The sequence below is a fragment of the Poecile atricapillus genome, chromosome 1, assembly GCF_030490865.1.
Source record: "Poecile atricapillus isolate bPoeAtr1 chromosome 1, bPoeAtr1.hap1, whole genome shotgun sequence".
NCBI lineage: Eukaryota > Metazoa > Chordata > Aves > Passeriformes > Paridae > Poecile > Poecile atricapillus.
In genome coordinates this window covers 3,615,887-3,638,859 of record NC_081249.1, presented here as the reverse complement: position 1 = coordinate 3,638,859, position 22,973 = coordinate 3,615,887, and the positions used below count along the sequence as shown (strand labels likewise).

General features: G+C 38.1%; 2 protein-coding genes across 3 annotated transcripts in view; one reads left to right on the top strand and one right to left on the bottom strand.

Moving 5' to 3' along the window:
* The window catches only part of B3GALT5 (beta-1,3-galactosyltransferase 5), a 359,311-nt gene that overhangs the window by 109,517 nt on the left and 226,821 nt on the right, over positions 1-22,973 (bottom strand). The window lies entirely within an intron of this gene.
* Positions 1-22,973, top strand: part of BRWD1 (bromodomain and WD repeat domain containing 1) — a 43,522-nt gene that overhangs the window by 12,725 nt on the left and 7,824 nt on the right. Inside the window, exons 16-38 of one of the 2 annotated variants that reach the window (XM_058834109.1) lie at positions 594-722; positions 1,948-2,173; positions 2,486-2,671; positions 3,564-3,747; positions 5,423-5,513; positions 6,457-6,597; positions 8,018-8,103; positions 8,964-9,159; positions 10,356-10,472; positions 10,571-10,678; positions 11,014-11,138; positions 11,234-11,316; positions 11,663-11,774; positions 14,849-14,910; positions 15,670-15,825; positions 16,408-16,528; positions 17,826-17,951; positions 18,455-18,530; positions 19,022-19,066; positions 19,166-19,312; positions 20,000-20,152; positions 20,408-20,520; positions 21,978-22,213. In XM_058834109.1, the coding sequence (XP_058690092.1) occupies positions 594-722; positions 1,948-2,173; positions 2,486-2,671; positions 3,564-3,747; positions 5,423-5,513; positions 6,457-6,597; positions 8,018-8,103; positions 8,964-9,159; positions 10,356-10,472; positions 10,571-10,678; positions 11,014-11,138; positions 11,234-11,316; positions 11,663-11,774; positions 14,849-14,910; positions 15,670-15,825; positions 16,408-16,528; positions 17,826-17,951; positions 18,455-18,530; positions 19,022-19,066; positions 19,166-19,312; positions 20,000-20,152; positions 20,408-20,520; positions 21,978-22,213 (3,019 nt within the window). Of the gene's footprint in view, positions 1-593; positions 723-1,947; positions 2,174-2,485; positions 2,672-3,563; positions 3,748-5,422; positions 5,514-6,456; positions 6,598-8,017; positions 8,104-8,963; positions 9,160-10,355; positions 10,473-10,570; positions 10,679-11,013; positions 11,139-11,233; positions 11,317-11,662; positions 11,775-14,848; positions 14,911-15,669; positions 15,826-16,407; positions 16,529-17,825; positions 17,952-18,454; positions 18,531-19,021; positions 19,067-19,165; positions 19,313-19,999; positions 20,153-20,407; positions 20,578-21,977; positions 22,214-22,973 lie in introns of both variants that reach the window. The other variant, XM_058834099.1, reaches the window with a different exon arrangement.

Below are 22,973 nucleotides of genomic sequence, written 5' to 3'. Positions count from 1 at the left end.
GGCTCTGTTTTAAGCCATTGTTTCAAGACAGTTGTGGACAGATACTTTAAAAAGTCTTAAAAATTATAATCTTACTGTCCATTGGCACAGTGCTTGAGGGCTCCATTTGACAGCTCAACATTAACATCTTAAAATAGGTTATTTTCTCTGAGACTTAGGTTCTGATCTAATGTTCATATAAATTTTTTATCATTTTTTTCCCTGGTCATTCAACAGCAAAGAATTTCCATTTTTAAGATCTTAAATTCTCTGGGTTTGTCTAGAATGTTGCTTAACAAAACCAGTCTATATTAGCTCCAGTTTATTTCAAGCAGTGTGCTGACAGCTAAAAAGCCTCAGAAAAACATGTTTATTTCTTTATTTTATTCACTGAACAGTAACTTTTCATACCCTCTAGTTCATCTTTTAGAATTGATTCAGGACTTAAATTCAAGGGGGAAAGAAATACACTGAAGTAACAAAATTCATTGTGTGTTAATGGAGGTATTTAGGGAAATGCGTGATGGCTTTCGATAGAGTAATTAATTTTTGATGCTTATGGTTTGCTCTGAAAAACGTTCAAATATTCTTGAAATCTTTTTCTTTCAATGCAGATTGAAGGCCAGGGACATGGAGCTGTTTTTGACTGTAAGTTTTCACCAGATGGGCAGCATTTTGCATGCACAGATTCTCATGGACATCTGCTGATATTTGGCTTTGGCTGTAGCAGGCCTTATGAAAAGGTAAGTTCAGCTTTTTATCAGATCTCTGTATTGAGATTCTAACTGAAATTACATTAGTACGTTAATTAATTTAAAAGTTCATATGTGAAAAATAATTTGTGTGGTTAGAGGATCTAAATATAATGGATTCCCTGATGTCTGTAAATTGTCTTGCTTATATGATCCTGGAATAGCAGAAAAAAACCTGATGTCTTAACATTCCCATGGGAGTAGTTCTGAAGAATATTCCTGGAATACATTTTCATCTTGGAGACAGCTAATTCACCTTAATTGTTCAGCCTCAAAAACGCTTCTGATTTCTGCTGGTTTATCTTGCAGTTCTTTAGGTCTTTGCTCACTCTAGCTCAAATTCACTGCAGTTAATTAAATTAAGCAAAAGTAATTTATTGATCCAATGCTGTGGATTTTGAAATACTAGAAAAATATGCATAGGATAAGTGTCTGAATTTATGAAAGACATTTTTGAAATTTTTGAATTTTGTTAATTCAGTTTTTGAATTTATCAGTCTGCTTCCTTTTTGTTTTGATAAATACACGTTATTTTCTTCACTGCCCCTCCATTTTTTTTCAGGTTGCAATGCTAGTTCCATATGTGTCATTTTAAAGAATTATTTTTTCCTTGCTCTACATTCCCAACTGAAATGGAAACTTGTTCCCATCACTGCTGGAAGCAAACATTCTGACTGTGATCTAATAGTTATGTAACCATTTTCCTTCAGCCTCATGGACTCAGCAGACTTTCAGTTGTAGGAAAAAACTTCAGGTGGATATAGATTAATAAAGAAATCATGATTAGGAAATCTTTACTTTGAGAGCTGATGTTGAGCTTTAGCCAAAGATTTCCTTGCAAGGAAACTTAGGGCTACTCACTTAAGAGTTGCACTTGGTGATCCTTGTGGGTCCCTTCCAGCTCTGAATATTCTGTGATTCTGATAATTGTAGGGGAAAAATGCACTATGACAGATAAATATTTTTAAGTGTAAAACAGTACTTCTGCATCAAGTTACCTCAGCTTTTTGTTTTCTGAAAAAATTTTGTTGCCTGCAAAAGCGCTATCGAAGGTTGCAGTACTGCAGCACCCATCCAGGTTAACTGAAGTTACACATGAATCTTCTAATTGGGAACTTGCCCTTTCTTTTAAGTAGGTTTTAGAGACTTTAGTGCTTGTTCTTTAGGATTTTTTTTTTTTCCAAATTGCTAACATAAAAATAAAATTCCCTTTTAGATTCCTGATCAGATGTTCTTCCACACTGACTATCGGCCGCTGATCCGAGACTCCAACAACTACGTGCTGGATGAGCAGACTCAGCAGGCCCCTCACCTCATGCCCCCTCCCTTCTTAGTGGATGTGGATGGAAACCCTCATCCAACAAAATATCAAAGATTGGTGCCAGGAAGAGAGAATTGTGCAGATGAACATTTGATTCCTCAGCTTGGATATGTAGCAACAAGTAAGACTATCACTAAAACTCTATATTTAGGAGTGGTTTATGCATTAGTTCTAAGGGGACATCAGCAATTTTAAAATACCTTTTTTTTTCACTTGATATTTTGTATTTATGTTCACTAAAGATGCTGGGAGGTCCTACAGTGAATAGAATTTAAACAAGAAAGAAAAAAATCACTTATTCAAATGGATGTTGCAGTTCTTTTCTGTGGGTAGTGGTGTTCACACACTGTTTGGTTGTACATTCCATAAACGTCTTACTTGGAATAAATAATGGTAATAACTTCATTCATTTGATCTGTTTTACGCTTGCAAGGTGATGGAGAAGTTGTTGAGCAGGTGATAGGCCAGCAGACGGTTGACCAGGATGAGCCAGGCCTGGAGCCCAGCATCCTGGATGGGATGATCAGACAGCTTCAGCTGGAACAGGATCAGAGAACTGGAGCTGACCAAGAATCTGCTCCAAGTGGCCCCCAAAATGGAGAGGGAACACCCAGGAGAGGTCAGGACTGCTGATAAATTATTCAGTAATTGTTCTGTCTTCATTTTAATTGTGCTGTGTGAAATACTGAAACAGGTTTTAACTTCAGTGTAGTTTTGGGGACTCATATTCCTTTAACATTGTGATACCTGGTTATTTTTATTCATTAAAACACTGCTGCTCCCATGATTAAATTATGAAGCCTTTCACTTTAAAAGAAAAAGGTTATTAATAATGTGCAAAATATATACAGTAGAATTTTTTGCAGATGTTTGCCCAATATAAATTATTTTTGCATTCCTTACTTTTTGCAAAGTATTGTGCCATTATTCAAGCTGTTTCCCCCGTCCCTTCTTTACTGAGTTAAACAAGACATTTTCCTAAGCTGTGTCTTTTAATAATGTAATTATATAATATAGATGAAAAAAATATATTTTTTCTTACATAATTATATATTTAATTATATGTGCTCAGCTCTAGGAAGGGTGCTTTTTAGGGCCTCACTGGCCTCAGAACTGTCTGAAATAGTTCAGAAGAGCCCTTCTGTCACACCACAGTTCCTTTCACCGTGGGGTGTTTGGGAAACCACTGGAATGTGGCACTCGGTGCTCTGGTCTGGTTGACAAGGTGGTCATTAGACAAATGCTGGATCTTGGAGGTCTTTTTCAGCCTGAATGACTCTGTGATTCTGATTCTGTGAGAACAGTAGCAGAAACAACCATTTTTAAAGTCCTTTGTGTAATCTCTGCGTTTTCTACAGGACACATAATCCTGTGAAGGCTACAAGTCGTGTACTTAGAGATAAAAACACAGCCATTATTTTTTTATTTTTTTTGTTTTATCTTGTAGCAAGAATCAACAAGCTTCCAGTTCCCTGCAGCGTGGCAAAACCATTTTGATTTGTGTGTTTCAGCTTTCAGAAGGCCGAGTTTGGACATCCAGTCCCCGCCCAACATCGGGCTGCGGCGCAGCGGGCAGGTGGAGGGCGTGCGGCAGATGCACCAGAACGCCCCGCGCAGCCAGATGGCCACCGAGAGGGACCTGCAGGCCTGGAGGCGCAGGGTGGTGGTGCCAGAGATCCCCCCCAGCTTACTCAGGTCTGTCAGCAGCCTGCAGGTGATACCTGGAGAGGCTGCCTAGAACAGAGGTTAGACAGAGAATAAAGCAGGGATTATTAAAGGTCTTTAAAAGATACAGCTTGGGCAGTGCAGGAGCCTGGCAGAGGCTACACACAAGATGGATTGATGGTCGTGAGTTTTTCAGGCAGGAACTGATGCCCAAAGAGGCTGACCTGGAACAGAGGCTTGACAAAGGATAAAGTAGGTATTTATTGAAAGGCCTTCAAAGGATACCCATTAGGCAGTACAAGAGCCTGGCCATGGCTCTGCCCAAGATGAACACAAGATGGACAACCGGTCATGAGTTTTCACACTTTTATAAGTTTTGGTCCATTTCCATATTGGAGTTAATTGTCCAATTACAGCATCAGGTGATGAAGTCCCATCCTGCCAGACTGCTCCATCAGTTTGCTGTTGTTAACATTTTTTGGGCCTGAAGTTGCAATTGTGTCCTTGGTCCTGGGGCTGGAAAAGGATTGTTGTGTCTGACTGAACTGTGAGGAGAACTTGCTGACACTTCATATGAAGTTCAGAGTCACACGTTAAGGCAGTACAGAATCTAAAAATATGAAAGCTAAAACTTAAGGCATCAATATAAGTGGTCTATTTGCATATCAGAGGTTAATTTTCCAACTATAGCTTCAGGTAATGAAATCTTATCCCCCTGGTTTGCTTCTCCCCCCAGTTCACTTTTGTTTATACTTTTTGTGGCCTGAGGCAGCTGGTGTCACTCTGGTTTCCAGGCCCAGAAGTGTTAAGTCTGACCAAAATGTGAAGAGATCTAGCTACCATTCTATATTGAGTTCAGAGTTAAACACTAAAGCAGTAATTTGCAGAATCTGAAAAATATAAAAAAATATAAAAGGTACAACTTAAGGCATCACAGGCAGCAGTGGGGACAGCACAGCAGCTTGGTTTGTATAAATTGAGTCCTGTTACACCAAAAGTAGAATGGATGCTGTTGGAATAGTTCAGTGTTGTGGCAGATGTGCTAAAAGTAATTTAATTTTAAATGGACCTTGTAATTGCAAGGTCCATTCAGTGAGAAAGAAGGGAAGTTGTCCAGTTGAATGATTCTCCCCTATTTCAATATTTTAAGGCATCTCCAGGCCAGCTAGGTCACCTAGATTCTTGCTTTCTCCAAAATAAAAGATACAGGTTGAATTCATTTCCATGGAAGAATTGGGCGAGATTGTGTTCTCTGTGAGACTTTTGGAGGTGATGAGTTATAACCCCTGGAAATGCTAAACCAGTTGCTTTCAAAAGTACTATCAATATTCATCTTGATATTGTGAAGAGGACAATTAGTAGCTAAACATCTCTTTTTAAAGCCACAACCACAGGTGCTACCACATTCCTCAGGGTTTTAAGAAGGATTCCCAGTGTTGGGAGTTAGAATGATTGCAAACGGAAAAATGTGAATTAAAAATAAGGTTGAAAATGTAGATTATAGTTTGATGTTTGGAAGGAAGCCTTTCTTAGCATCCATATTTTTTTACTCTTACCTGGAAATGGTAGGATGATTTAGAGTTAATTGAGCAACAGTAACATCTGAAATTAAAAATGGAATGGAATTGGGTGTGAGAGAGATCCCTTAAAGAGACCAGCATTGTCAAAACGGGTATAGAATTAGATTTTCATGGCTTTCTTGTAGGAAACAGGAAGAATATCGGACTGCAAAAGGGGAAGAAGAGAGAGATCTTTATGCAACAGAGAAGAAAAAGTCATTTGAGTCACTGGAAAAGGTACGTGGCAGCTTCTGGAAAAGTGAACATTCTGTGCCCAGGGACAAGTGTTGGTGTGGAAAATGAAAGCAGAGGTTTCTGCTGCGGTCTTCCAAGGACCTTGATGATTCAGCTCCCAATTATTGCAGGACAAGGTTTGATTTATTTTTATGGATACCTGGAATTATTTTTGCTTTCAGTCTTGCCTGCTTCTATGGGAGGAATTTGGGAGTAATTTTTTAAAGGCAGGATGGCTTTCCGGCCATTCTGGTTTGAGTGCAGTTACACAGCTATTGCAAGTCCTAAAGCACTGAGAGCATTCAAGGTCCTGTACTTGAGGAATCACAGGGTATTGCTGTTATATTGCTGTTCCTTGCCATTTTAATTCAGATAATTTTGTGTGTGGGGAAACTTTTGCAGACTTCCCTTCTTTCAAGTGCTTTTTTCATTACCTGTTTTTGTGGGAGAGATTAGCAAGAAGGAAATACTGGTTATTGTGCTCTTTTTATAAGCTTGTTGTCTGATTCATCTTAGAATACAAAACAGTTTGACACAAGAATTCTACTGCATGTTCCCCTTTACTGAGGGGAGCTGGGGGTTGAAACAAGATGATCTTGAAGGTCCCTTCCATCCCAAACCATTCTCTGATTCTGTGATTATGTGTTGTAGGCAGTTAATGTCTTAATTCTGTAAATACATTTATCAGGTGATATGAATGGAGCTGGCACAGAGGTTTATAAAGAGTTTATAAATTTCTTAGAACAATTAATAAATCGTAAATTTGGAACAGCAAAATTTAAACTTTGGGCTTACGTGAAAATTATTTCTTGTGAAAGGGAGTCTTAATAATGCTGTTTCAGTTTTTGCATTCAGCAGTGCTTTTAGCCACCCTTTCCCCCTCATAAAAGTTTGCCACATAAATATTTTTATTTAACTCCTGTTCTTTCCCTTTTTTATAAACTAGAGTGACTCTGAGTCTTCATTAATCCAATCAAAGCGTCGATTGCACAGACGGAAATATTCCAACTACAGAACACGGAAGAACATCGAACAGCTGGAGTCTTCTGAGGAGGAGAGGGACAACTGCTTTGGCTTGATAGAGCAGGTGAGCTCTCTTCTGAGTTTGGATTTTGAATTTGAATTGCTCCATAAATGAAATGAAATGTGCCTTTTCTCTGTTACACAAAACAAAAAACCCTACCCCTTCTTTTTCCAGACAAAGTATCTCTGTGAGCAGCATCCTTGTTAGCACTTCTCAAACCTGTTGTGTTGCTTTAATAAAGACAGTATTTCCTGTCAGTTTATAAATGGTTCAGCTGGTTTTGCTGAGAATTTTCTAAACCAAATCCACAGCCCAAGGCAAAAATCTGATGGACAGTTGGTTGGCTTCAGGTGACATTTGGAGTTTAGATGTGTTTTAATGTTTTTCTGTGGAAATTTTGGAGGTTCTTGCTAATGTGATTCTTCCACAGCATCTCTTCCTCTTCGCCTGGGGTGACACAGGACTCTGTGGGTAGCAGGAGCTTTTTGTTTGTGTCTGATGTGTTGTCAGACTGGAAATGGGTGATAGGACTGCTTGGACTGCCCTTGCCTTGCCTTGCCCACAAGGGAATAATTTTAAACTGGGAAAGGGAAAAGTAGAAGGAGCAGAGAAGCTCAGACTTGGAGCATTCACTTTGTTAAGGAAGAACAGTGAACAAAAGGGAGCACGTTCAGGAGATTGGGAAATCCTGCAGGTAGGATGAGGAATGGTATTCCTTGGGAATTCAGTCTTTTCCTTGCCTCTTAATAAAGAATTTCAGTGCAGCTAAAAGCAATAAATCACTTAAATTGAATGTAAAGTTCAGTGGGTATTGAACTTTGATATTGGAGGTTATCATCTACACAGTGTATGAGGTTTTAGTGAGAGGACTCTTAGCTTTGTTACTCTGAAAATGACAATCAGACTAATTCAAACACTTGAAGCTACAATTGAGATCTCATGGGGTTTTTTAGTATTTTTTGTTTTGTTGTTTGACAAAATACAGTTTGACAGATGAGCCATGCATCATACTGACTCAGTTATGAAAAACACATTTAAAACATTATGTTAATGCAAATAGTTGGTGAGCAACAATCAGGAAATTAGTAAAGTTATGGTATATTCTGGTGTCTCTACTCTGTTGCATTTAAATGCACGCATGAGTGCTCCTATTAGTACTTACTCCATTGATACTAAAAGGAGAGGAGGGGAAAAAACCCTCACCTGATTCCAACTTGCATAACTAATGAAAAAAAATCATAGCAGTGACAGAACATCCCCTTGTGTATGGAGATGTGATTGTTTTTCTTGATCTGTTCCTTTTGTGATGTAAATTCTTCCCTGTCAAGTCAGATTTTACAAACTATATGACCTATTTATTTTATTTCCATTTTAACAAGTGTTTTACCAAACTTCTTTTAAATTTGATAATATTGACAACATGTTTTTAAGTTTTAGACCCTTAAAACATGGGTTTGGCTTGAGTGTGTATTTTTAAATTTAGGAAGCTGAAGAAAGTGAGGGCTCTGGTTCATCTGATGAAGAGGAAGAGTGGAGAAGCGACAAGAAAAGCAACAGTAATAGTTCTAGGTAAAGTGAAAAAACACATCCCATAATGAGTTTTATTTGAATATTGACAAATTAAGAGTTGTATGAAAGCTCTGTTGTGCTTGTGATCATATGATAATCATGATGATAATCATATTAGGAATAATTCATTTATGTCACTGATACATTGTATTGTTACTTACTGTTCCATTTCACCAAAACATTTCTATTTTTTAATGTAACTCCAAGCCCCTCTGCTTTTTTTGCCATATGGCAAGGAGAGATAAGAGTCTGGAATATTTCTATAGTGTGTTTTTTGGAGGGATGAAAGATTTTGTTTCATAAATTTTTCCTAATTTCATTTGGGGAATTTTTGGATTTTGGTTTTTTACCTTGCTCCTTAAAAAAAATTTTGAAAAATCTGAATTTTTAAGTTTCTAATTTTATGTAGAGTTGTTACAGATAAGGTTTTTATCACTTCATTGTGGTTATTTTAGATATTCTTTTAGAATTCTGTAGTACTAGAAATAAAAAATACTCAGAGAGAATGTGGATGCGTAGCTGAGATTTGGGTAAGTGTCAAGAATTTAAGCAGCTTTTGGTTCATGTGTTCCTTAGGAAGGGCTCCTAATTAGTCCAGAATTCCATTGCACAACTTTCTTGAAAAAACTTACTGATTTTAGAATTCACTAGACTTGAGCTGTTTAAAGAAATGTGCTTTGAATTAGTGGATTGTCTCAAAAATTCATGTTAAGCTTCAAGTGAAGTCATGGTTACAACAGGGCAAAGTGAGTTTGAAGTTGCTTTCAGCATCACTTGCTGGTATTTTTCTGAGGGAGTTCAGCATTCTGAAATAGTGAGAGCTTGGTTGTGTTTGTGTTTCCCCTGCCCTCTGTGGACAGTGATTCCTCGAGCCGATATTCCGACTGGATCGCGGATGCTGGGATCAACCTGCAGCCCCCGGTGCGCACCTCGCGCAGGAAAGCGCTCAGGTACTGCAGCACCTCCGAGGATGAGGTGTCAGCTGAGAAATCCTCTCCTCCCAAGAGGAGAAGGAGGAAGAGGAGGAAAAAACCCAAACCAAAAAAGCAGGAGGAGGTACAATTTTCTTTCTTCTTTTTTTTTTTTTTTTTTCCTACACAGTCATTTCTCTCTTAGGGGTTAGGTCTCTTTGCTAGAAACTGTTAATACAATTTTTACTGCCATTAGCCAAGGATCTTCCTGTCACTACACACAGGGTACATGGAATTGATTTGAGATCATTCCCAGTGTGAGGGATCTGCTGATTTGTAGGGAAGAATCTGCATTCCAAGTGAAGGCACTTTCATTTTCCAAATGAAGAGTTCTCAGGGTTAATGGTGTTAAAGGGGAAATGTGTTTAATAAATACCAGTACAGAGTATCAGGCTTTTCCCAAAGGATTAGAACAAGGCGGGGATGGCTTTAAACTGAAGGAGAGCAGGGTTAGATTAGATACTAGGAAGGAATTCTTGACTCTGAGGGTGGTGAAGCACTGGGACACGTTGTCCACAGAAGTTGTGGCTGCCCTATCTCTGGAAATGTCCAAGGCCAGGATGGGCAGGGCTTGGAGGAGCCTGGGATAGTGGAAGGTTCCATGCTCTACTTGTGGCAGGGTATGGAACAAGATGATCTTTGAGGTCTCTTCCAACCCAAACCATTCTAAGACTCTATACCTTGTTTAACTTGTCTGGCTTTTTACCTGTTATAATGCATAGGGGGCACAGTCACTGCATTCATGGTGGCCATGTATACTTGCGTTGAATTTTTAATTTTTTTGTAAGTTACAGTAATTACTCTATTCTAAACTACTGAATTTTTAAAATTAATTTAAATAATTACCTTAAGTTACAATAACTACTGTTAGTTGTTTTCTCTCATAAAGAAGCAAACAAATTTATTTTTTTTTAGCCTGGTGTAATTTTGGTAGATTTGGTCTGCTTTTCTCTCTATCCTTTCACTTTCTTCTAAGAAGAATCAGTTTCTTGCAGCTTGAATAATTTTTAATTGTGTACTGAGACTGTCATCTAAATTATAAAACATTCTGCTAAGGCCTGCATAATAATGACTTGCTCACTCAAATCTCCAGATAGGAAAGGAATGTTTAGTATTAGAATTACAAATACAGTTAGAACTCAAGCAAAGCCTTGGAGGAATTCTGCTGATAACCATTTGGAAATGCTGTAGATTAGTCCTTTATGAATTAAGCAGTTGTCTGCCAGATCAAATGGAATGATTTGCTTAGAATTCATGTCCATTATGTCTGATTTTGTGAAGGCTGATGCTGCAGCACAACCACTGAACTTGGAGTTCTCCTATGACTGGCACCCTCCAGTCTGGATCACGGACACGGCGCTCCGAAGGTCCCCGTTTGTCCCTCAGATGGGGGACGAGGTAGGAACATGGATTAAACTCTTCCAGTGCTTGTGATTATTGTAATTGCTAAATACAGGAAAACATTCACTGTTTGGGCTTGTTGGGATGTTTTTTAGGTGATATATTTCCGACAAGGGCATGAAGCTTACATTGAAGCAGTGAGAAGAAATAATATTTATGAACTGAATCCACACAAGGAGCCTTGGAGAAAAGTGGTGCTGAGGGTAGGTCTGCACTGAAGGTTCTGTGGGTTTATAAAAGTGTCTGTGACTGAAGAGTTTTATTATTCTGTTTGCAAAACATGGATTAGTGAGGTTACTAATACTTCCTGATGGGGAAAGTGTGTTCAATTACAAGATTGTCTTCAGTATTTTCTGTGGGAGCCAAATGAAATACCTGTGTTAAAATCCTGAGGGTGAGAGACTGCCTTCCATTGAAATCTCAAATCTAATTTCAGTATTTTGCACGTGGGTACAGTTGGTTAATTCATGTTAAACTAAGAGTTCTGTGCATGGTCCATAAGATAAAACTTGCTGAAGCTGTTTGTTCTTACCTGTAGGATCAGGAATTGGTAAAAATTGTTGGAATTAGATATGAAGTTGGTCCTCCCACGTTGTGTTGCCTCAAGCTTGCCTTTATAGATCACGCCACTGGGAAACACACAGACAAATCATTTTCCATCAGGTATGTGCAGTTTTAATTTCCTGAAAAGTGTTTAAGAATGTTTCTCTTCTTCCCAAAGCCCTGAGGCACACGTGAGTGACGATTTTTTTATCCAGATACCACGACATGCCAGATGTTATCGACTTCCTTATCTTACGTCAGTTCTACGACGAAGCCCGGCAGAGGAACTGGCAGGCCTGTAAGTGTTTGCTGAGTGTTGGATTGAACAGTTTTGCAGTCACAAATGTCTCCTTGGCTAATTGCTGCATGTGTAGGGTCAGAGGGGTTCTCTGGTAGGCAAGAGTCAGAAATTTGAACCTTGGAGATCCTGCAGTAGATGTAAATACAGCTGTCAAAATACATATCCAGACTGTCCTGTTCCTTTTTTTATTTTAAAGCTAAATAACATTCTTACATGTCAGTGGACCTAGAACTTTTAAGTATGGAAAGAAATGGAACAGTACGTTTATCAATTTTTTTCTGATTGCATGTGGAAGCCACAGAGTTAAATCCTCCTCTCAGTAGAATATCTGTGTTTGCTGCAGCCGACAGGTTCCGCTCCATTATTGACGATGCCTGGTGGTTTGGGACAGTGCTGGGTCAGGAACCTTATCAGCCTCAGTATCCAGACAGTCACTTCCAGTGTTACAGTGTCAAGTGAGTACAAAATGATTTTATTTCCAATGTTATTAGAATGCCTTTGCTCTCACACAGCTGCCTCATTGCTATGAGAATGCATAAATTGTTCATTTAAATTATTTTACTCCTGGTATTGTTACTTCTTAATGGTTCTAAGTTGCTGCTTAGAATGGTTCTAAGTAGCACAATATGGATATGTAATAACTTGTGGTATCTTGTTAATGAGTAGTAATATGGTAAAAGCAGCTGTTGACCTCTTCACATTTCCTGTACTGAGTAATTCTGGGTCCCTTCCACAAAGCAAGCAATGCAGTTTTCTGTGAATATTAATTATTGGTCTGCACTGATGGTTGGTTTGGGGATGCTGAATCTCCTCTGTGGTTGCTGACATCAAGGTCTTTATGCCTCAAGTCCTCACACTTTGTCTTTCACATTGTGCACCCTTTTTCATATCAACAAAGAGGCCTTCACACAAAGGAGGGGAATGGAAAACAAAGATATCTCTGGACTTCAATGTTCAGACTCAGGATATTGACCTTGTCCTGCCCTGTCAAAGCTGTCTGGAATAGAAAAACAGAATGGTTTGGGTTGGAAGGAACCTTAACGATCATTAGTTCCAAGCCCTTGCCATGGGCAGGGATACCTTCCACTATCCCAGGTTACTCAGAGCTCCAAAACTGGCCTTGGACACTTCCAGGGATGGAGTAGCCATAACTTCTTTGGACAGCTTGTGTCAGGGCTTCACCACCCTCAGAGACAAGAATTCTTTCCTAGTGTCTAATCTAACCCTTCTCTCTGACAGCTTAAGGCCATTCACCCTTGTCCTTCACTCCATGCCCTTGTGAAGGTCCCTCTCCAGCCTTCTTGTCACCTCCTTTAGGCACTGAACGGATAATTCTGGAATTTTGCTTGGTTTGGTTTGCTTGGTTTTCCTCCAGCAAGGGAGGACTGTAAGGAGAATAAACAGTGAATATTCATTATTCCTATTTCCATCATGCCCAGGGATAGTTCCCATGTGTTGCACAGTACATTTAATAATCACAGTAACATTCTTGGAGAACTTCTTAATTGCTTTTTCACTCAAAGGCTTTTGAACCTGTTGCTTACCACAAAGAAGGGAAATTCTATAACTGATAGACAGTCCAGTGAGACTGCCAAGATTGTCTTACATGTTTTGGTTCCTTGTCTCATCTACTTGTCTTCTCTCTCAATGATTTTCCTTGGTGGGAAGGTGGAAGTAACTCCCAGGTTGAAGTTCTTGCCTCTTCCCTTCTATATTCCATCCATTCCATGTATTTTGTTGTGTAGCACAGGTGTTCCTTAGGAGCAAGTTCAGGTGGGCTCTGGATTTTTCTTGGCCAGTTCCCAAATCAAGTTTCCAGTTATGAACAAAAGCCTTGTAAGCCTGGTGCCAGTTTTTCCTGGGCTCCTTTCTCCTGTAAGACCTAAAGGATATTTCAGTATTTTAATGCACCAGCCTTTAATAGAAAAGTCTAGAGCTGCTTTAAAGGAAGATGTGTTCCTTAAGATCCCTTTCCCAAAGGACTTTATTCTACCTGCCCTTACAAATAGCTCTTCTAGAGCACAGTCCTAAGATATGTGTATAAAAATATCTGGGGTGTTTGGCAGCTGTATTTAGGTTTTGTGACCTGGCTGGGTCTTACACTTATTTCAATTTGTTACTGTTATATGGAAAACAAATGAATTGAAGATAATTTTCAATTTTTTTGTTGCTTTATTGGCAAGACAGTAATAGGTGTTTGTGTAGAAGCAGCTTGATTTATTATGAAGTTACCTGGCATTACCTGGGCAAGTGGAACTTAAGCAGAACTAAGTGAGGCTTGAGCTGTACTAAACTCTTGATAAAATCTTACATGCAAAATTATGAATTAATACATCTATTTGTGAATATCAACAACTTGTGAAGTATTGTACAATAACTGGGGAGGAGAACTGGACAGATCAAGCTTTAGGACTCATAGTTCATAAAAATCAAACAGGCTGAATGATCCAGGTTTTCCTAAAGCATTGAGAAATCCAAAACAACAGAGGGTTTAGTTATAGAATACTCTGAGCATCATCATTTCAGTTTCCAGCTGGTTTGAAATAAATACACAGGAGGCATTGGACCAAATATCTGAGTTTATTAAGGCATCAGAAGTAGACCCAGGAATCTGGAGAGCTCTGACTGCTGGCAAAGCTCTGGAGGGAAATTGGTGAACTGCAGTCTGATCTGGTTTCTGATATAGGCTTGTAGTAAGAAATAAAAATGGGAACGTAAGGATTAACCCAGCTGTAGGAAGGATCCAGGACTCCATCGGTACAGGGTACTTCTGCCTCTCTGGACCAGTGAGGTGTGAAGCTGATCCAGTCAGACATTTCTTACCTTGGAAGTAGCAAAATTCATTGACATTTTGTGTTTTTAAAAACATGTAAAAATCTGCCCAAATGTGGTGGGATTTGGAGAGATCTTAGAATGATGTTCACACTTAATAGTTCGATATCAGAGTGAATATCCAGATCTATCAATAACACTTGTGTTGCTTTTGCTTTGTCTTGCACCTTAATTGACTGCAGTTTCTTCATTTTATATATATTATTTTCTTTGTCCTAATGTCCTCTGCCCCATAAATTTGCATGGTAGCATATGAAATTCCTCACTTCCTATTCTCCCTTAATCCATGGACTTGCACAACTCCTGCTGTGATCAGCAAGAAAAATCCTCTCCTGTATTTTTCTCAAATCTTCCCCTGGATGTTATCTCACTTTTCCAAATGTGCAGCTTATTTTTCTTCTTCATCTTCTTGATACAAGCTCTGTAAAATTGATTTATATATTGGGTAAGTTGCATACAGCCAAAATCAGGAGCACAATTTCAATCTGAAATTGGTTATGAAGAATGTTTCGTTTTTGCTGATTGCAGACCAATGCCTTTGTTTATGTTCATGTTTTTACAGTTTGTTTTGTCAATACCTACAAATAGCTGTAATTTAAATGTGTTTATGGCTGAGATTTAAATATGATTGGAGGGAATGCTTCTGAATCAAGATAACTTTAAATTATTATTTTATTTTTTTTACTTGGTGAATCAGATGGGACAATGGTGAAATTGAAAAGCTGAGCCCATGGGACATGGAACCAGTCCCTGATAATGGTAGGTAGAAACCCTTTAATAAAACAGTTTAATGTGCTTTTCCCTGTTTCCAGTTACTTTGTTTCATGCAGGTAGTGGACCTGAGGTGGTTCCTGTCTTAAAGACAGTCTTGATTCAGATTTAATGAAATTATTTGAGTATACCTCTATTTTTTCCTTTTGAATATTCCAGAGCAATGAAAAAACTACTTCAAATGTGTAGCTCTGACTTACAGAATAAAACCTGCTACTTCCAAATGTCAGGTTTCAAAAAACATCTTAAGTTTGAAACTTCACATTTGTTGTAGTATACTCTAATATGGGGGGGTGCAAGAAGAATATAAATAAAATTCTTTCCAGGCAGTAAATCCTTACTGCACATAGTTTAAAACAAACAATTTATAAACTTTGCTGGTCAAATCCAGATTATCTGTAAATAAAAGAGTGTCATTTGTGGTTTGTCTGAATATTTCACTTTTCCAGTACTTGCCAGTTACCAGCTGGGAGGGAGCAGGAAAGTTTGGGAGATACTAAGGGAGCAGTTACTGAATAAGCTGTGAAAGAGAGAAATAAACTTAAAGCAAAACTGCAGAAAAACAGAACTTAAAACATTTTGCTGTTTGTGCCTGTTTTGTGTAATTTTTTTCCCACAGCCTTAGCATTAAACTCTACTTCAAGGCAAGGATTTTTTTTGTCAGTTGCAAGCATACAATTATTTCAGAAGTGTGAGTGCTCAACTATTGCTCTTGTTCTCACTCCTTCCCCAATTTGCTCTCTTTAGTTGATCAGCCTGAAGAATTAGGAGCGAGTGTCTCTGTGACTTTGGAAGAGGTGGAGAAGCTCCTGTACAAACCCCAGCAGGGGGAGTGGGGGATGAAGTCCCGTGATGAGGCCTGTGAACGGATTATCCGTGGGATTGATCAGCTCATGACTCTTGGTGAGTGTGAGCTGAGCTTCAGGTGGTTTTCTCCTGATGTTACATTTATAAACAGCCTGGAATATCCATAGCATCCTTTAAAAATTCCCTGTGATAAAGTACTGTAATGAGCAAGTGTTTTTCTGTGCAGTTCTTTGTGTTTGTACTGAGATCTTTGATTTTATACATCATTGGATTTTATAACACCCAGCTCACTTGTCATGGACCTACAGGCTTTGAAATAGAATCCCAGAATGGCTTGGCTTGGGAGGCACCTGAAAGCCAGTCCAGTTCCTGCCATGGCAGGGCCACCTCCCACTGTCCCAGGAGCTCCCAATGTCCAGCCTGGCCTTGGGCACTGCCAGGGATCCAGGGGCAGCCCCAGCTGCTCTGGCAATTCCATCCCAGCCCCTGCCCACCCTGCCAGGGAACAATTCCTGCCCAAGATCCAGCCCTGCCCTCTGCCACTGGCAGCCATTCCCTGGCTCCTGGCAATTCCTGCAGCCCTTGGCAATTGTCTCTGTCTTTCCTGTCAGCTCCTTCAGGCTGTCCAAAAATAAGGTCAAACAGTTAAATTTTTCTGTTCTTGCTGTTTTTAACCAGACATCTCAGCAGCTTTTGCTGGCCCAGTGGATCTGTGCACGTACCCCAAGTACTGCACGGTGATCGCGTATCCCACAGACCTCAACACCATCCGCACCCGGCTGGCCAACAGGTTCTACAGGTCAGTGCTACCAGGGAACCAGGGAGAAACTCATTTTGGGACCCTTCAGAATTACAATAAACCCTGACATTCTCTCTTGGAGAAATTCACTATTTGAAATCAGCAAATATTAAAAAAACTCCCGTGAAGTTACTTCAGTGCTGATGGCAGTCCAGATTTTGAAGTGCTGTCCTTCAGTTACTTAGAATATGAAGAAGGTTAAGCTCTTGCTGTTTTCAGAAATGAGCTTAAACACAGGAGGTGAAATGTTTAAATATTAACAGCAGCATTTTAAAGGATAAAAGGACAAAAACTTAGAGAAGAGAAAGAGGGAAGAGTGTGAGAACGCTCTGGTTTGCTGGATGTGCTGATCAGCCATAGCTTGAAAAGAAATTTAAGTATATTCTTCATCTGGACTTGCATTCAGTGTGTCTGTAAATACAGTGAAGAAACATTAATAGTGATTTTTTTCCTGTATAAGATGGAAAAAAAAAGGTATTTAAAAATAATTGGCAATTCTGTAGGTGAAGAACTGCAGACTTGGGGTATCTCTCCTTCACAGATATAAGGAATTGGGAAAATGAGTTGTAAAAATGAAATTACACGTTTGTGGCAGCTCATTTCTATCAAGTTATAATTTCAATTTGTAGTTTCTCACAAGGGGCACTGTTTTCAGTGCTCAGTTGGCCTCAGTGCAAGGTCTTTAAGGGAAGACAGGGACATTGTAGCTGAGGTGTCTTTAAAAATGTAATTGGACAAAGCTCTGGTCACTCCTTTTTAATTGCTTCTGCTTTGTATTTATTAATTAAAAGTTCCTCAGATATGACTCAACTTGTGTTCCTTTTCTCAGGGCTTTGTTACAAGCAGCTTCTGATATTTCCAGAGGAAATGAGATAATTTAGGGTAGTGATTAAATTATACTCTTCCCCCTCCTTTTGAATAAGTCACATGTAAACTTTTTAAAAATGCTTGTGTTTCTAAAGATTCCAGGAAATCCACAGTCCTTGGGATGATTTCAGTGGTATATTATGATTTAAGGGTAACAAATGCTAGTGCTTACTTGGCCAGCTGAACTGAGTTTATATCACAGACTGGCTAAGGATGAATTATCAAGAATGAGTGATGAAAGATGTGCATTGTTGGTTTTGCCTCCTTGGGTTCTCCATGTAAAGGAAAAGTTTGAGACTGCCCTAAAGGGACATAAAACAGAGGGCATCTAGATTGAATATAATTATATAATATCCAATACAGAGATACAATTTTTGCTGGTTTTAAGCTTTTCTTTAGTATTAAAGGTGCAATATTTTCTAATTTGAAGGAGAATTTCAGCATTGGTTTGGGAAGTCAGATACATTGAAAGCAATGCCAGAACCTTCAATGAGCCTGGGAGTGCTATTGCCAGAGCTGCAAAAAAAATCACCACCCAGCTCCTAAAGTTTATCAAGTAAGTGGCATTTTAATTTAAATACTGCTTGAATCCTCATGGTTTTGAACAGTGGAGAGTGAAAACAGCTCAATATCCTTTTGATGAGCCCTGTTTTGACTCTTTTCGGTGCACTGTAAGGACAGGTATGTAATTCTTAGTGTTACCTTAAGTACTGAAATGTTTAGAGGTATTTTACATTTTTTCCTGGTATAACAGCCCCAAAATGTCACTTGATATTGAGTATGTTAAGTAGCTCAGCCTGTAAAAAATAACTTTTGTGTAGAAGTTCCTGTTGTAGCTTGTCTGACTTGATTGAAAGGTTAAAATAAACTGGGAGGTTTGTTTCAAAATAAGTGTAGGCAGGCCCCTTTCAAATCCCTAACCCTGATTTTTATATTCCAGTTAATACTCAGTTCCTGTCTTCCCTTTTATATGGGGCACTTGGTTGTGGCTGAGTTTAATTTAGGAAACAACAGCTCTCCTTTTGCTATTCCAGTAACAGAGATTTAATTGCATTGCAGTGACCAGGACTGTACAAACATTTTTGAATTATGTAGCACAACAGATGATGAACAAGATTGTCATGATGCTGATCTGGTAAGTTGGGGTTTTCTTGTGGAAAATTCCAGTAATTTATGGTGGTAAGAAAATACCAGAAACCCTCAAATATTGTTGATAAAATGGCTGAGTTATTTGCATAGCTAATACAAACATGGACTGTATTGGGAATTGTTATGAATGTTTTATGTAATTTATTGTCAGTCAACTGCATTACTGGTAGTATTTAATCACTGAAGTTCAAAGTTGTTGGGTAACTTCTAATTGCAATTTCTGATGGTGGTTTTTCCTTTTCTCAAACCACTGAAGATTCCAGACTCCAGTCCTAGATAAGGACTCCTTGTCCTTATCTAGGATATTGCTTTCCAAGTATCCCAGATGCTGTGTTGTATTTTTTTTATGCTTATCTTTTGTTTTATTGAAAGAATTAAGAAGAAAATTTAATTTTGCCAGTCTCAAATCTAATGATGTTTTTAGCCTCCATTTTTTTTCTACATCACTTTTAAGATAATTCATTTTATTTTGTACAGGATGATGAAAAATGTGTTCCCAGAACATCCTACAGGAGAAGAAAAGTGAGTTGGGCAATCTTTACTTACAACCCAAATCAGGTTGAATTTTTTCTTGCTCTATTCCAGTAATACTTTTCCTAACATTTTTTTTCCCCCCTAAAGGGACGGGGCTTAAGAAAAGGAAAAAACCTGAAAAGTGGCTATGATGAAAACTGTTGGAAGAAGCAGTGCATGGAACTGGTGAATTTAATTTTCCAGTGTGAGGACTCTGAACCTTTCAGGCAGCCAGTTGATTTGGATCAATATCCAGTAAGTTGTCCTTGATAACCTTAATTGATCCTTTTTTTTCTTGCTGTCTCACTATGCCTTGTAAGGGAAGTATTTTATAAAAATCTGAATTTTCATAATTAAAACAAGTTTATTGACAGTCTAAAATCTGTTTACTGAGCCTGAGCTATGAATTTGATTTTTTTTCCCCTCTTTTAGCTGTTCATGGTAATCTCACCTGCCCTCTCAGTCTCTTTTTTTTCTCTAAAAACACAACAAACTAATTTTAAAGGAAAAAAATCTTCTTTACAGCACATAACCTCTCCTGGTGACTCCACATTTTGAGTCTCACTTCAGGTTTTAAAAACACCTTGAGGTTCTCTTAAAAAATATGAGCAGTAGAGAAAGAAAGATTGAGATGTTTTGAAGGGGTATGATTTGGGGATTTTTGTGTGGTCATTGTGTTTTGGGGCTTCTTTTGGCTGTTTTTTATACTACATTTGTTGTTGTTTCTCACAGTAAAATTCAGTGGATCATGAAAAGGAGATTTTAAATCAACCTGTCTCAAAAGTATTGCTTTCTGCTGTGGTGATTCTCTTTCCACTGCTGCTGAAGATAATTTGTATTATTTTAGCTACTCCTAAAAGACAGAAATAAAATTCAAAAGTGTTGTGGTTTTTTTTTCCTTTATGCTTTCACAGAAATCTTTTTTTCATATGTTTTTAATAGGATTACAGACATATTATAGACACTCCAATGGATTTTGGTACAGTGAAGGAAACTCTGGAAGCTGGGAATTATGACACTCCAATGGAACTGTGCAAAGACATCAGACTGATATTCAGTAATGCAAAATCTTATACTCCAAACAAAAAGTCAAAGGTAGCTGTAAATGTCTTAATGAAATTAAATCTTATTTTGCAATTTGTTTATCAGTACTTTTAATAAAGCTGCTGGTTGGTAGATAGTGGGGAGAAATAGAACAGAAATATTTAATATGTTCATTTCCTGATTATTTGGTGTTATACAGGACTTCCTGTGCATTTCCCTATTGCTTTTCTGTGCAGTTTTTAATATTACAAATACTAGTCTTGGATCAAAGGCTCTGTTTTTAATAGAAACCATTTCCTTACCTAGATTTACAGTATGACCTTGAGATTGTCAGCACTGTTTGAAGAGAAAATCCAAAGAATTGTTTCAGATTTCAAAAATGGGCAGAAACAGAACGAAAAGCTACGGAGAAACCAGAGGTACACAAGAAGATTTAATAATCAAAGCTCAGTGCAGCAGCCCACCAAAATGCTCAGGTACTCAAATTATGAAGTTGTAAAGATCTGTCTCAGCTGATTGGTATTCTTGTTGACTCACATTTAGTCTGTGAAGAGGGGAACAACTGGATTTTTAAATGGTTTGTAACCCCAGTGAGACTTTTTATAATTTTAATGCAGTAGGAAAAGTATGTTTAAAAAAGGAGTTTTTTTTAATAGTAAAAAACTGAGAAATACAAAGAGACAGAAGAGCAGAAAAGGTTGAGTTTTTCTTTAATATTTGAATCAGAAAGTCAATATTTAACTAAAATAATGAGGAATGAAACAAAGGTTTACTTGCTGGATATATTACAAAGATTAAAACCTGCATAAATTATATATTTTGTAACCTACAGAATAAAGTCAGTCCCATGGAATTTCTAGAAATTGTTATTTGCTGTAGCATTCAGTTGGGAGCCAGATTTCCCTTTTCTGTCTTGAAGGCAAACAAGCTTTTGACACAAATTGCTGTTTGACATGATTGACTCCTGTTCTTAATTTGCATGTGGAACAAAATGGGACAAATTACAAAAGCTAAATGTGGTAAATTACTGAAATGGAACTTTTCCCTTCTGCTCCTGTCCAGTCTTCCTTCTCTGGCAGGGAAAGGGTAGGAGTAAGAGTTTTATTTTTTTTAAAAAATCTAATTTCAGGAGATTACTTTTATACTTCAAAATAACCACATGTCAAGATAGGCAGAAATTGTCTTTTTGAATCTCATTTGTGCTCCTGTCTGGAGAATTGTGTGTGACTGTTCAGTGGGGCACAGCAGAAGTGAGGTTTGGGATACCAGAAATTGTACGCCTTGTGCACCTGGATGAATGTCTGGAAACCTGCAATGTAAGGAAAAATCTGACAAAACAGTTCTGTAGGTGAAAATAACGAACTGAACAGTATGGCAGGTAGCATTCAGACATGTGGAGATAGGGAAGGATCAAATTAGTGAGGTTTTCTTTATTTTAAACAGTGAACTTGTCTGTAGGGTTCCACTTTGTGTGTGTTGGGAACTCAGTTTATTGTGGAATAATGTTTCCCTGGATAACATTTAGTTGGAGTCTCATGTGCAGTTAACCAGAGGCTGGGAATCCAACAGGAATTGAGGCTGCTGCTGCAGTGAAAATAGGAGAACCTGAATTGTTTGGAGGACATCCACCATTAAATTCTGTTTCTTAGAGCAGAGAAAGGTTGTCTCCTCTTGTATGACTTCCCTAGAAGTGCAGACTGTTACTTTAATGCAAGTACTTCATATTTATCTTTGCCAGAATTGTCCCACACCACAATAGCTCATAAAATACCCTCCCAGAACTACAAAATCATATTAAATACTGTTAAAATACTTAACTGCCTTTCTCTCCTAGTTTAACAACCTGTATTGCTTTCACTGCTTTATCTCTCACTAGAAATCTGAAGCAGAAACCATTGAAGTCTCAGGCCAAACTTGAATCTGAGCAGGAAGATTCTTTTCCTCAGCCTACCTCAAGCAGAGCCGCCTGTGTCACAAGCCATAAACCCAACGCTGGCTCCTACAACCAGAGTTCCTCGGGAGAATCCTCGGATTCCACCTGCCTGGCATCCTTTGAGAGGAATGGGAAAGCCAGAACCACAACACTAACTAATTGTTCTGCTTTATCATCAGGTCAGAATTTAGAATTGCTGCTGTTTGCATTCTGAGTTGTTAAGTGAGCTTTGGGTTTTTAACATGGAATTTTTTTTACACCAGGTTTAGGGGTTTTGTGTGATGCAGAATTTTGTGTTTTACTGGATTTTGGACACTTAGATTATTTACAGCAAATGTTATAAAAATATTTGTGTACTCTATATAATTTTTTGCTTTGAAATGGTGTGGAATACAGTAAATTTACTTTTATTAATGAAGAAATCTGTCAACAGGATAGCTTAGAGTATTTGATAATTGATGCTATATAAATTACAGATTATATGCCCATATATGTGTATATGTAAAATAAAACTTGTTATCCACAATTAGCAAATGTTTCTGAGACTTCAAAGCTTTCCTGTCTTTTCCCCTACACCTCACCTTGACAAAAACTCAGCTTATTTCAAAGAATAAGAAAGCAAGTTCTGGTAAAATCTGTTAGAAAATGTTCTGTGTTTTGGGGTTTTTTTTAAACATGCTTTTCACTTAAATCTGGTGTTTGAAAAGAGCTGTTTTATTCTTAATTGAAACTTGAATGCAGGTTAAAGAAGCTTCCTGTCACTGAACATGGCATGAATATGGATTTTGTTGAGGTATCAGTTTGATCCCTGTAAGACACTCAGGCATGAGAATGCATTTTAAGATAATGTGAGGAAATCCTGAAGATTCCAGGAGCAGCAAAATGTAACACTTAACTGGAAGCTGTTTAGAATTCTAACTGCCAATTTTTTATTTTTTT